General features: G+C 43.8%; 1 protein-coding gene across 3 annotated transcripts in view; it reads right to left on the bottom strand.

Annotated features, from left to right (window-relative positions):
• SORCS1 (sortilin related VPS10 domain containing receptor 1) overlaps positions 1-12,666 on the bottom strand; it is a 425,694-nt gene that overhangs the window by 159,820 nt on the left and 253,208 nt on the right. For all 3 annotated transcript variants that reach the window (XM_059730193.1, XM_059730192.1, XM_059730191.1), the window contains exon 4: positions 4,228-4,386. In XM_059730193.1, coding sequence (XP_059586176.1) covers positions 4,228-4,386 — 159 coding nt within the window. The remainder of the gene's footprint in view (positions 1-4,227; positions 4,387-12,666) is intronic.

Genomic DNA, 12,666 nt, shown 5'->3' with positions numbered 1-12,666 from the left:
AACACTCAAGCACCTTTGCACATCCCATCTAAGAAAAGCAATTAGGTATGTTCCAGTTAGCCATGCACATGTGATTTGCATTGTCTGATCCTGACTGTGTCTCATCACTGCAAATAGCTCCACTGTTCACAGATGATTACTAGCCATTGTTTCAGTGTGCCCCATCCATCTGAATGGCAGGAGATATCTCCCCATGAGGTAGGTGGAGGTTTCTCCCAGCCTTTGATTACATAGCAAACCATTCTTTAAAATTATAGAGGAAGAAATAAGTCATGCTCCCATCAAGCAGTCCTTACCATATGAACAAGTTGATTAAACCTATCATAGCCAAGGGCACAAGACCTCCAATGAGCTCTTGTGTCTCTAACAATGATCTATCCTGTCTAGAGTTTAGTTCTGAGTTTGTGACTTCTCTTATAGAGAAAATAGAGAATTAGGCAATAGTTCTACAATTACGTAATAAGAATCAGCTCATGTAACTACAGTCTCTCAGGCTGGAACAATGAATGCAATCACATAGCAATTAAGCACAGACGCCCGACAGTTTACTGCTCCTTTTTTTCTTCAAAGCTGACAAGCAAATGTAATGATTGTAAAAGCAAGAGGATGTCAGCCCTGGAGACCTACGTCCTGTACTCAAAGAAGAGGAACAGGAGAAGCAATGTAAGTTTTCCCATGTTATCAGCGCATTCTGTATCAGCCCCTGAAGGACGTGCCGTTCAGAGGGAAGCGGCCCAGTCTCTATGTGATCATCACTATCAGTCAGTCTCTGGTCCTGTGCGTGTCCCATGCTCATTCCATCTCTGCCACAGCATGAATGTGCACGAGTCCCAACAAGGATCAGCTAAGGTCGTTAGAAGCAAGGAGTATGCAGACGCTTGTCTACTGCTCCACAATAAAAGTTGTTGTTTAGTTCTGTGTTCTTTGAACCCTATGATCACTACATTAAGCACATGCCACGAGGAGAGACTAGAGAAACTGGATCTTTTCAGCCTCTGCAATGAGGAGAGACTAGAGAAACTGGATCTTTTCAGCCTCCGCAAGAGAAGGTTGAGAGGCGACCTTGTGGCTGCCTATAAGTTCATCACGGGGGCACAGAAGGGAATTGGTGAGTTTTTATTCGCCAAGGTGCCCCCGGGGGTTACAAGAAATAATGGCTACAAGCTAGCAGAGAGCAGATTTAGATTGGACATTAGGAAGAACTTCTTCACAGTTCGAGTGGCCAAGGTCTGGAACGGGCTCCCAAGGGAGGTGGTGCTCTCCCCTACCCTGGGGGTCTTCAAGAGGAGGTTAGATGAGTATCTAGCTGGGGTCATCTAGACCCAGCACTCTTTCCTGCTTATGCAGGGGGTCGGACTCGATGATCTATTGAGGTCCCTTCCGACCCTAACATCTATGAATCTATGAATGCCCCAAGCAGCATTCCCTGTAAGCTGTGCAGCGTGCATGGCTGCACAGGTGGGGGTCACGCGCTCTGTGTGTGGGCTCTGGCAAGCGTGTGTCTGTGTCTGTGTGTCTGTGTGCATGCACACATACAGGAGCTGCGTGGGCAGCAAGGCTCGAGGGACAGGGGGTCTCTGGGTCGGGAGTGAGGGGCACCAGCAGTGCTGGGGGGGGGAGGGGAAGCAGGGCTGCAGGGTGGGAGTGAGGGGCATCGCAGCACTTGGGGCCAGGGACTGTGGGTCAGGAGTGAGGGGTACTGGCAAGGCTAGGGGGGGCTGGGAGTGAGGGGCAGAGGCAGGACACAGGCATATCACTGCCCCCCCACTGCAATCATAAAGCCCTCCTCCTCTCTTTCCCCCCACCCCAGCTCCCTGCTACCTCCTCCCTCCCCCCACAAGTGTGCTCTTTTTTGATCCTGGAAATACAGTAACCCCACAAAATAAAGCAATGGGGATTGCTCATAAACCAACTGGAATTCCATATGAAATAATGGCAAATATCATTTGCTTATTGGAACGAGGGACCTTTTGTCTCCAACAGTCTGCCTTTCTTGCCATATGGGGCCATCTACTATAAATCCATTGGAAGATATTGTGTGTTGTCTAATTCAGGATCTTTACTTATTCTAGCAAATATCCTGACAGAAATTTATTTTCCAAGTATCTGCTATTTCTACTGGTGGGATTTACTACTAATAGCATCAGTGATCTTCCTCCAGTACTTAACATATTATTATTACACCGCAATTGCAGCCCATAGGGCCCCAAACACTCAACATATTTGAGAGCACTTTGACTTGCTAGCAGATTTGAACAGGGGTTACAAGGCAATAAACAGGCAGATCCAACATCCCGTGAATATTTAAATTAAAGCATCCAGGAATTATTTTACCCTACTGAAATGCAACCTCCTCCGATGGCATGTGGTTGTAGAAAATGCATGAGACAAGTGAAGCACACAGCATTTGATGGAGACTGCAGTGGGAATTTAAGCAGAAAGAAGGTGTTTACCCAAAGTTTAATTCTGGAAGGATACCAGATTGCAACCATGGAAGGATACTTGTTTTGTGCCTAAAACTGTGCTGCTATTCCTACCACGTCCATGAGCATCCGTTGTCACCTTATTGTGCTAGTGTCCTTCTGCCTCAGTTTTCCCAAGCTGATGAAGACTTACATTGCTACTTCACACAGATGCAGGAGGGAAAGAAAAACAATATTTGGGGAAAAAAAGAACATAGAAATCCTTGGATGAAAGGCAGCAGAGAACTTTAAATATCCACGTTACTTCAAGATTTGGATTGGCACAAGCCGTACAAACAAGCTATCCAAGCACAATCTGTCTGCATTTCCAACTGCACATATTTAGCAGACCCAGTTCTGCATAATCACAGGTTTTCAAGGCAGAAGGGGCCATTAGATATTCTTGTATGACCCACCTCTACACCATAAGCCATACATCATTTCACCTTGTTCCCTGTGTCTTGTGCCAAATAGCTTTGTTTTTCGGTTTTCTTTAAGACAAACCTACAGTCTTGATTAGAAGACATCAACAGATGAGGAATCAACCACTTTCTAAGGTAGTTAGTTCCAGTGATTAATCCCTCTCACAGTTCAATGTCTGTGCTTAATTTAAAGTTGAGTGTATCTGGGCTTCATTTTTTTAGCCACTGGTTCATGGTATTCATTTTTTCTTTAGATTCCAGTGCCACTTAGTATCTAGCATTTTCTCCCCAAGAAGACATCTTCATACTCTAGTTACATCAACTCCCAATCTTCTTTCGGATGATAAGGACCAAATTGTGTTCTTTAAATCCATCACTGTTAAGAAACCAACAAATGCCTCAGTTTGTTGCGTGACCACCAACCGTATGAAAATCCACCCTGTCAAGGTGTCTCAACTTGGAGGCAATTCTTAGGGCATATTAAAGAAGCCACAATAACTTCCATACTAACAGAGCTAAAGAAGAAGAGGAATTAAATATTTTTCCCTTTGGACAATTAACATCTGGCTTCAAACATGCCAAGCAAGCTAGAGCAAGAAGAACCGTATATTTTGGGAAACAAACGGCAAACATCTATTTTATGCACCAAGAAACATCATTGTATTGTCCACTGAGTACCAGTGCTGACTAGCCTGGAACATTATTAAGGCTATAAAACAGAAAATGATGAAGGTCTGCGAGCATGGAGTACCTGATATTTTTGGTTTGCTGATAGCTGGAAAATCAAAAAGTAGAAATAATATTGTTTCGGGAATGCTTGATACTTGAAGCTTGGAGCAGATTTTGAGTAGACAGCAGCGGAATTGCAAAATGAAGAGGCATATGAAGTAAAAAAATAAATAAAGTGCTGGATTTTTAAAATGTTGTTATAACATTTCTTGTCAAATCTTGTGACAAGAGTTTTGATGGATTAATTCTGGTTTGGATGCAAGTCATTTAGCAACATCCACATCACTTTCTGCAACCATCTGGGGTTGCTAACTATATGCTTTTTTGCCCCAAATCAAGTTCCACATTTGGGTACATTCCCTCAAATCTTGGTTCTCAATGATTCGATCCCTCTGGGTGCAAATATTTAGCAAACTTGACATCCAAGAGTAAATCTCCTATTTATGGTCATGTATATGCAACCACCGTTTTTTTGCATGCATGTCAATGAAAGCACAATTACTGTGCATATGAAAGCAGAGGCCCTCTGAGAAAGGCAAGCTCAAAATGTGTCATCTTTGGGAAGGGCAGATGAGGAAACCACGTGGTTCATAACAGGTCACAAAGGCTCTTACCTTCTGATCTTGACTGTAGGCCAGAACCCAGTCTTCCTGCTTGGGGTGGAAGAGCAGGCTCTGGATGTAAAAGTTGAGCCGGTACTTCTGGTAAGTGGCCCCTTCATCAGAGCTGATCAACAAGCTGCTCTCAATCTCCGGGTCAGTCAGCAACATAATCTACATGGATGGAAAAGATGAGGGCACAAAGGGTAAGAGGGGTCGGAAAGAAGAGTGTACCACTAGCCAGAACTTTGTGAAGACCTGATGCAGGCTTCCAGGCCTGGTGAAACCATGCTAAGCGACTCAAGCAGACTGTATTACAACATACCAACTGTGAAAATAAAGCAATATATGATAATAGTCTATGCATACAGGATGAATTTAAACAAAGACAAAGGGATCCCTTAGGATGGAGCACACCCTAGTTATACTCGGTTCATATTAGCAGTGGCTTCTTATGATCAATAGCTAGAGCTGAGCCTCCAGCACTCAAATACAGACTATGGTTCATAGGCAAAAACAGTAGCTTGTTATCCTCTTTCTGAGATAGTCACCAGAGGGGCAGTTTATATTGGGAAAACATACTGCATAAGCAAATTTTGGCTGCAAGCATATCAAAAAAAAAAATTATTCCTAACGGTGGGATGTGTTAGGATTGTGGAAGTACCTGCACAGGGAAGATGACAAGGGGTTTAATGCTTGAAATTTTATAACCCAGCCCTTGGCGAGGAACAATCTTGAAATGGCAGGAGAATGCATTGATAACCTGCTAGGTCCTTTCCATCTCTAATTTCCTTGATACTATGAATTATAGATTCAGTAATGTATCAAAAAAAAAAAAAACAGGCTTTGCTTAGTGAAGCTGCTCTTTAGCTTAATCCAAGGGTGATCATTCTGGAAAGACAGCAGATAGATGCTTTGCCGTTGTAGCAGTAACTTCTCCCCATCAATTAATGCTTTAATTGGTCTTACTGCCGATGAATTGGAGAGAAGTGTGAATCTATCCTCTCCTGCCGCTGCCTGGAGAAATCATGCTATTTTATGTCTGAGCTCTACAAAGAGAATGATTTCAGGCTTCCAGCAAGAGACAAAACCAAGTTAGGAAGCAACAGAACAGGAGGCACAACAAATGGCAAACACACAACATTTTGACAGACACACATCTACATCAGCATTACTGCTCCAAATCACTCGAGTCATTTTTTGAAACACATCTTTTACTGTCTCTGTGCACATGGCAGATACAAATCAGCTACTCAACAAACGCAAACTGAAAGGAGCCGCACACGTGGCACTTCCCAGAGTGAATGCAGGCATTTCAGAAATCCTTGCTCAGCTGCCTCCTCCACCCATCATTCACCCAGTAATAAAAGGCAGGGAGAGCCAACTAATTACAAAGCAAGATGGGGAAAAAAAGAGGGAGAGGGCATTTAATGCACACAATTTCCTAACAGGCAATTATTTATAAGACAGCATAAACCATCTAGATGGACACATAAGACAGATACATTATTTTAGCTTGTGCAAATGTATGTATACTGCACAGAGAAAACTGCCCTGTGTTTCTGGAAGGCTGACAGCGGTAACCCTCTGGCAGGAGCTGTTTGGAGGCAACAGCCTGCTTTGTCAGATGCTAGAAAGGGGCATCTGATGAAGTAGGTTGCTGCCTATGAAGAGCTCATGCTTTTCTGAACCAGTAAGTCTGTAAGGTCCCACCCTGCCCTGCCCTCTACCTGGCTTCAGGCTAACACGGCTAACTACCTCTCTCCTCAAACCATACAAAACGTATGGCCGTCTGGGTGTGAACCGAGCACAGGACCCAGAAGACAAGGATGCTCAACCCAGCTCTGCCACTGCCCTGCTTGGGTGAACTTGGGCAGCTCACTTGATAACACAGGAAAAACACTCCTGATCTCATTTGCAAAGCACTTGGAGTTCCACTGATGAAAAGTGCTTTACAAGAGCATTTAAAACTATCAGATGCATTAGGCATAACATTTTGATGGCTCCTATGCTAGCAATTTTCACATTAGCTGACGTATAAAAAGTGTTAGTAATCAAAATGCAAATAAAAAGATGATCTGCTGTCAAAGGACCAAGTGAAGGAACTTGGCTTCTCCAGCCATAATTAACCATGCTCTCTGCGAGTCCTTATTTCATTCCCCCTACACTATTTTTGAGCTAATGCACCAGTGGTTAATATTTACAGGATAAATATAGAAACAAGGAAAAAGAATTTTCTAGTCTTTCGTGACTTCCCTTTACCTACATCTTGTTCGTGCCGGTATTTGAAAATATCAGAGAACAGCACTAATTGTTCTAAAGCAACTGGAGCAGAAAAAAAATGCAAATCGATGGCCTCGATCCCAAGCTCGCTGAAGTTAATAAGAGTCTTTCCATCAACTCAGTCAGCTCTGGATTGTGCAAGGAACGCTGTTAATCGCTATGAGTCAGAGTTTCCCATCCTCCTGTCTCCCTTAGGAACTCCCACGATCCCATCACTGTAGTTGAGCACTTTGCTGTTTTTAATGCACGTGTTGCCACAAGGGTCCTGGGGAGTAGAGCAGTGCTATTATCACTAGGGACTGACCCAAATCGAGGAGGCAGGCAGCCGATTTCATGGGCAAATCGTGGGGCCGGCCACTGTTTTTGCGGGCCAATTGCAGTGGGGCCCCCCATGCCTCTGGTCGAAGGGTCCCAGTGGTTCCGCCCCTTGTTGCTGATTGATTGATTGATTGATCGGGGTGTCCATAATGCAGCTCCACCCCTTGCTGCTGAATGGTGGAGAGAGGCAGGGTCAGACAACAGGCAGCCTTCTCAGCCAATCAGCAGTGAGGGGTGGAGTCATACCGGGAGTCCCCCTCCTAACCCCGGCCACCTGGGCAGCCAGGCCACAGCAGCCGTGAGCACCACTGCCTCCCTATGGGGATCCAGCATTTTATTTTAGATCAGATTTTTTTTCCCTGCAGATTTCCCAAACATTGCCCAAGTTTGTGATTTCTGCAAAATCTGCGAAATCGCAAATGGAGTAGGTCCCTATTGATCACCATTTCACAGCTGAGGAACTGAAGCTTTGAGGACATGTCTATATAGCTTTTCTCCTGGGCTCACCACTGACAAACTAAGCACAACCTACTTACTACCCACCCCCAGGAGCATCAGAGACTGGCAACTGAGCCAAGTAGTCAGCACAGAGTAGTCTTGATTTAGCAACTTTGTGTGCTCAGAGTCTATCTCAAATGAGAAATAAGGAGAGTGGCAGTAGGCTGCTCCTCCTTTCCCTGATCTCCCATGAGCCTAAGTCTGATTGAATGGGTGGGAGTCATGATGTCAGCGGTAAACCTGACTATATTGGAAGCCATATAGACACAGTTTGAGCGTTTAAGGTCCAGATCTTCCAAAAGCATGTAGGCACCTAACTCCCACAGAAATCAAAGGAAGTTAGGTATCTAAAGTTCTCCAAGTTTTGGGGCCCTGGTGACATTTTAAAGACATCTGTGGTTGGGAAAAAAAAGGTGAAACTGTGTCCCTCAACTCGTGCTAGCGCCCTCAGCTTTGAACCATCATGCCTTGAGTTGCAGTGCTCCGCTCTCCTCTCTACATTGCCGCACACATTACAAAGACTTAATTTTGAGACGATAGAATGAGAAAGAAATTTATAATGCGACTCTTTTAATGTCACTGCTGTTCACACAGAAATCCAAACCCCAGGCTGCTTATATGGAAATTTAAAGGCAAACTTAATTATGGAATATGTCTATGTAAATAGTCAAGAGTTAGAAGTGCAAAAACAACAGTTATTGCATAAAAACCAGAAAGGGTAACAAGTGAAATATCAGTCGGAATTGAAGGAAAACATGTTGATCTAGATTTGTTGTCCAAGCTGATTGAAATGTGAATGGCATGAAAAGGATGGAAAGTACGTTTGATTTTTTTTTTTTTAAATATGCTTTTGATAATGTAAGTAGGCCGTGGAACAGAAATCAGAATTCAGTTTGGACCAATATAAGACCAATTTCGGCCTCTGGTATCCTATTAGCCATTGATCTGATGTAGAAGCATATATTAATAATAAAATAAATGCAGATGCATTGTTCAGGATAGGAATAATATCAAAATAAAGCAAAGTTTGGAATACTTGTAATCATGACTAAGCTGACCTTTCACTAAGGATCTTAGGAAGCTATAGCCTATATCAGGGGTTTTCAACCCTTTTTAAGGACTATACCCCTTCTGGGTACACTTTTGGCAGAGCAGCGGGGAGGGGGGTGATGGTGGCCAGACACGTAGTGGGGTGGGGGAGGAGGGCTTGCATGCAGTGGTGGTGCAGGGTGGTGGACAGTGGCAGTGGCCACCACATGCAAGCTTCCAGCCCCCCCCACCCCCCATGTCCAGCCAGCCGGGTGGCACATGTGCAACCTGCAGAGGGGAGCTGCTGCCCTTGCCACCCCCCGGCCCTGCTGCTGGGAGGTGGCTGCGCGGGCTGCTGGGTGGCATTGCTCCATCCCCACCCACCAACACATACCCCTAGCCCCATTCCAAGTATGCCAGAGAGTACACGTACCCCCAGTTGACAACCCCGGCCCTATCTAGATCTGTTATTCCACAAGTGCCCATTTCATGCTTGCTTGCATTTTCCTTCAAAACTCCCTGTATTGTTCACTTGGGAGATAGGACAGGGTCATTTAGACTGTATGTTGAATGACAGAAGCACGCCTTCTCGTTCTGTGTTTGTACAGCACCTAACACAGTTGGTTGCCGGTCTTTGTCTGGGGACACTATTCCTCGCTTCAACACAAAAAAAAATGCTTTAGATAGTCTGATGCAATATGGGGATTCTGTCTTTCATATTTTTGAGCATTTCATTTTAAATATTTTCTGATCCCATCCTTGTAAAACCGAGTTATTAAAAGGTAATTTAAAGAAGAGTCTCCTAGACCCAAAATCACACGTGCAGTGAGGGAGGTCTTTTTTGGAACAGTCCCGAACTGTTGTTTTCTCATCTGGATTGAGAAGTGAGGGTAAGTAAAGACTCATCTTCCCCCAGCAAAGGTAATTACTCCCTGTTCAGACAAGTATCCAGCCGTGATCAGAATGTATTCACTCATACTGAGCACAGTGAAAACAGGCTGCATTTACTGACACTTCAGCTGATTTCCCCCCTCTTTTTCTGTATAGAAAAGTCAATAGAGTCAACACGTGTTCTTGCAACCAAATGCAAGGTCTCCATTAATCATCCACCCCCTGACGAGGGAGAAACTTTATTTGCTTTTCCTAGAGGAGATGAATGAACACAGGATGCAGCGTATAGATTTTAAACACTTCACACGCATCCTTTTTGGTTCGATTGTCATTAGCTAAACTCATGGCAGACTGTCCAGATCGTCTTGGAAAATTAAGTGATTTTTTCCCCATATCTGGGGTGTAACCTGGACTGGCATAGAAGAGGGCTCTTTGGTAGGGCTGGGGTTGAGATTCTAGCCATTATGTGTCAGTAAGGCAGTAAATACTCAGGATCACAGTGAGTTATAAGGTTAAATTCAGTGGCTGAGTCAAAAGCAAGTCTATTGCTAGTATAAACCACACTTCTTTCCAGTTCCTTTCATCCCCTGTTTGCATGATTATTCTCTCACATTATTGTCTCACAAAGACCGCTGAGATGAACATGGTGAAATGCAAGTGTACACAAGAGAAGAAGAAGATTTGACTCCATTGGACTCCATCACTTACCACTATCCAAGTTACACCTGCATACTCCATTTCTTATCAGCTCTGGAAGTAGTGGCCTTGTTACACCTTACGCTGTGAGCCGCACAAATGTCAATTGGTGTTAGTGCTAGCTTTGAGTTTGGAGCAATCACACCTTTAGTCTAGAAAATTCATGGACTGTGCCCCATCTGCGCAGCTGGGACTTGCCATTAGAGGTCTGGTGAGCAGGGGCAGGGCTAGGAGCTGTAGCTGTGAGTGGCCACAACAGGGCTGGTGAGACAGGACAGGTTTCTATCCCTGCTCCATGGGCAAGGGTGTGAGAGATCCTGGGATACTGGAGGGCATCAACTTGGGTGGCCCATCTCTGCTTCTGCATCTCCTCTGCGCCTTAATGAAACAAGAGCTGGGTACCGTGGGTCAGAAATACTCCTGCCCTGCAGTGGTGTAAGTTGAATACCATAAAGTGGTTTTAAGTACTCATTATGCACCTTAATGTGAGGACAATCCAGGGGTTAACACCTCCAGAAGCTTCCCAAAGTCGCCGCATAACAAGACCCTAGGTCTCCTGAACATACATAAGTCTAAGAGAATTTAAATCGATGGTGCACACATAGCTGAGAAGGGAGCCAGATAACCCCGTGCACCACGTAATCATCCAAAATAAGGTGTTGTTCACAATCTTTTTCAGAATAGGTTAGACAAACACTTCCTTAGGATGGGCTAGATAAGGATAATCCTGCCATCAGCAGGGAGCTGGATTAGATGAGCTCCTACTTTTCTATGACTCTATGATTCTAAGTGACCCAGCCAAAACTCCCAGTCTAGACATTGTTTTCATACCCAACAAAAAATACTTTTTGCAGTGTTGTTCCATTCAGATGCTATTCAAATGATAACCCAATAATTTCATCAAGAAGCAATGCAGTGTTTTATTCCTGGCAGTTCCTGGAAACTTGAAAACTGCAAGGTGGTGAAACGGAGAGCTGCAGCAATTGCAGAATCCCAAATGTCCCCAAGATTTTTTTTTAAAGGCATCCTTGTGTGAGGGCCTGCTCTGCAATCATCTCTGAAATTACTGGAATTACCATATTATTATATGTAAAATGTTGAAGGTCAAGTCACGGTGCCAAAAAGCCTTGGTAACCGAATGTATATCACTGCAAACAGGCACAATTCTCTGCGTGAAACCCATTTATATCAGTTGTTTTAAAGGTGCTGCAAGGTTCCTCTAAATAAAACTGCGCTTGCAAAAGGGCTCAATTCACCTTCGGTCTCAGCCACAAAAGATCTCCGGCCAACACAACTTCTCTGGAAAGTCCAAAGGTAACCTATAAATGGTAAGAGGTTACCATCTATTTAAAATGTTAGCAGTTAAAAGGCAAGAGTTACGATATGATGAGAGGTTGACATTCATCTTGCCTGCACCTATGAAAGATGTGAAGTTCATTGGCCGATAACACAATCTCTTGTCAGCAGAATAGCATGTGATAAAGGGGCATCATTCAGGAGAGAGAGAAAAAATACTTATTACCTGCCAATACTTGTGAAGGCTCAGATTCTACAATGTTCTTGTGCCTATGGAAGCATAGCATGAGGATTTTGTTTTTAGGCACTTGATGAATGTTGATGTGAAATAAACCTCTATATAATGGTTGAATAAAAATTGCCGTGACTGTCCCATGTTAGCAAAGAAATATTTCAGGCAAACAAACAAGCACAAAAAAAAAAAATCCCCTTTTTTCTCCCAAATTATTTGCAGCAGGCTTCCAAAATTGTTTTCCGAGAGAGGGAAAGAGTGCATATGTTGAATATAGGGATGTGAACATAGGAATGATAAAAAGATATAGTGAATATAGCAATGCAGCCCCCCCCTGCAAAAAACCCTGAAATATTATGCAAATGCCCCTCATCCAAACTTCAGGCAGGGGCAGACACAGCTACTTCACTAAGGCTGTTGATTGGCCATTAAGGAGAGCCAGTGATTTTGAATTATAATCATCAAAAATTTAGCCCAGTGACACAGCCCTTCTTGCAAGAACAAGAGATTTTAAAATAATAGTTCTCTTGGAAAAAGTCTGGATCTCTATTTGAAAGAAAGCCAGAACAAAGGAATGCAGATGTGGAGAAGATGTTGTGCAAGGCACTAGCTACTTCACACTAACTGTCTGTGTGAACACTTTCATCTGTGGTACAGTGCATCTGGTCCTGACAGTAATGGCCTGTGTGTTTGGTCTCACCCTCTGGAAGATGCAAGGTAGCTTTACCCATTTGCTCATATTTAGCACAGGAACACAAGCAATTATGGAGCATTAAGTGAACAAACCAGCTAACCTCACAGCAACCAGTTTTATGCCATCCCTTTTATGTGTATGAAGTGTGAAGTAACATGCTTTACTTTCAAAGACTATTTGGTGCTTTTAAGGCCAGCCTCTAAGGGTGTTTGTACACATCACGTTTTTTGCCCTTTCTTGCGCTGCAATCTATTAGGCACCTAAGTGAAATGGATTCTCTTCCACCCTGCTTGAGTCAATGAAAAACTGTTAAGACAGGTGAGTGGGTCCTTTTCCTCCATGCTGCTTTTTTGCAACTCAGTCTTAAGGGTCAGATGATGGTACGATGCAAAAGTAAATGCATGAATGGCTTTTCAGGATCTGAACAGGTCCCGGTGGAAAAGAAGTACACCTACGTGACTGAGTCCAATTAGGGCGATGTTACACGTTACACTTAGCATTCCACACATTTAGCACG

The sequence above is a fragment of the Alligator mississippiensis genome, chromosome 6, assembly GCF_030867095.1.
Source record: "Alligator mississippiensis isolate rAllMis1 chromosome 6, rAllMis1, whole genome shotgun sequence".
NCBI classification, from domain to species: Eukaryota; Metazoa; Chordata; order Crocodylia; family Alligatoridae; genus Alligator; species Alligator mississippiensis.
Note: the sequence above shows the minus strand (reverse complement) of the source record. Positions and strands in the feature narration are given on the sequence as shown.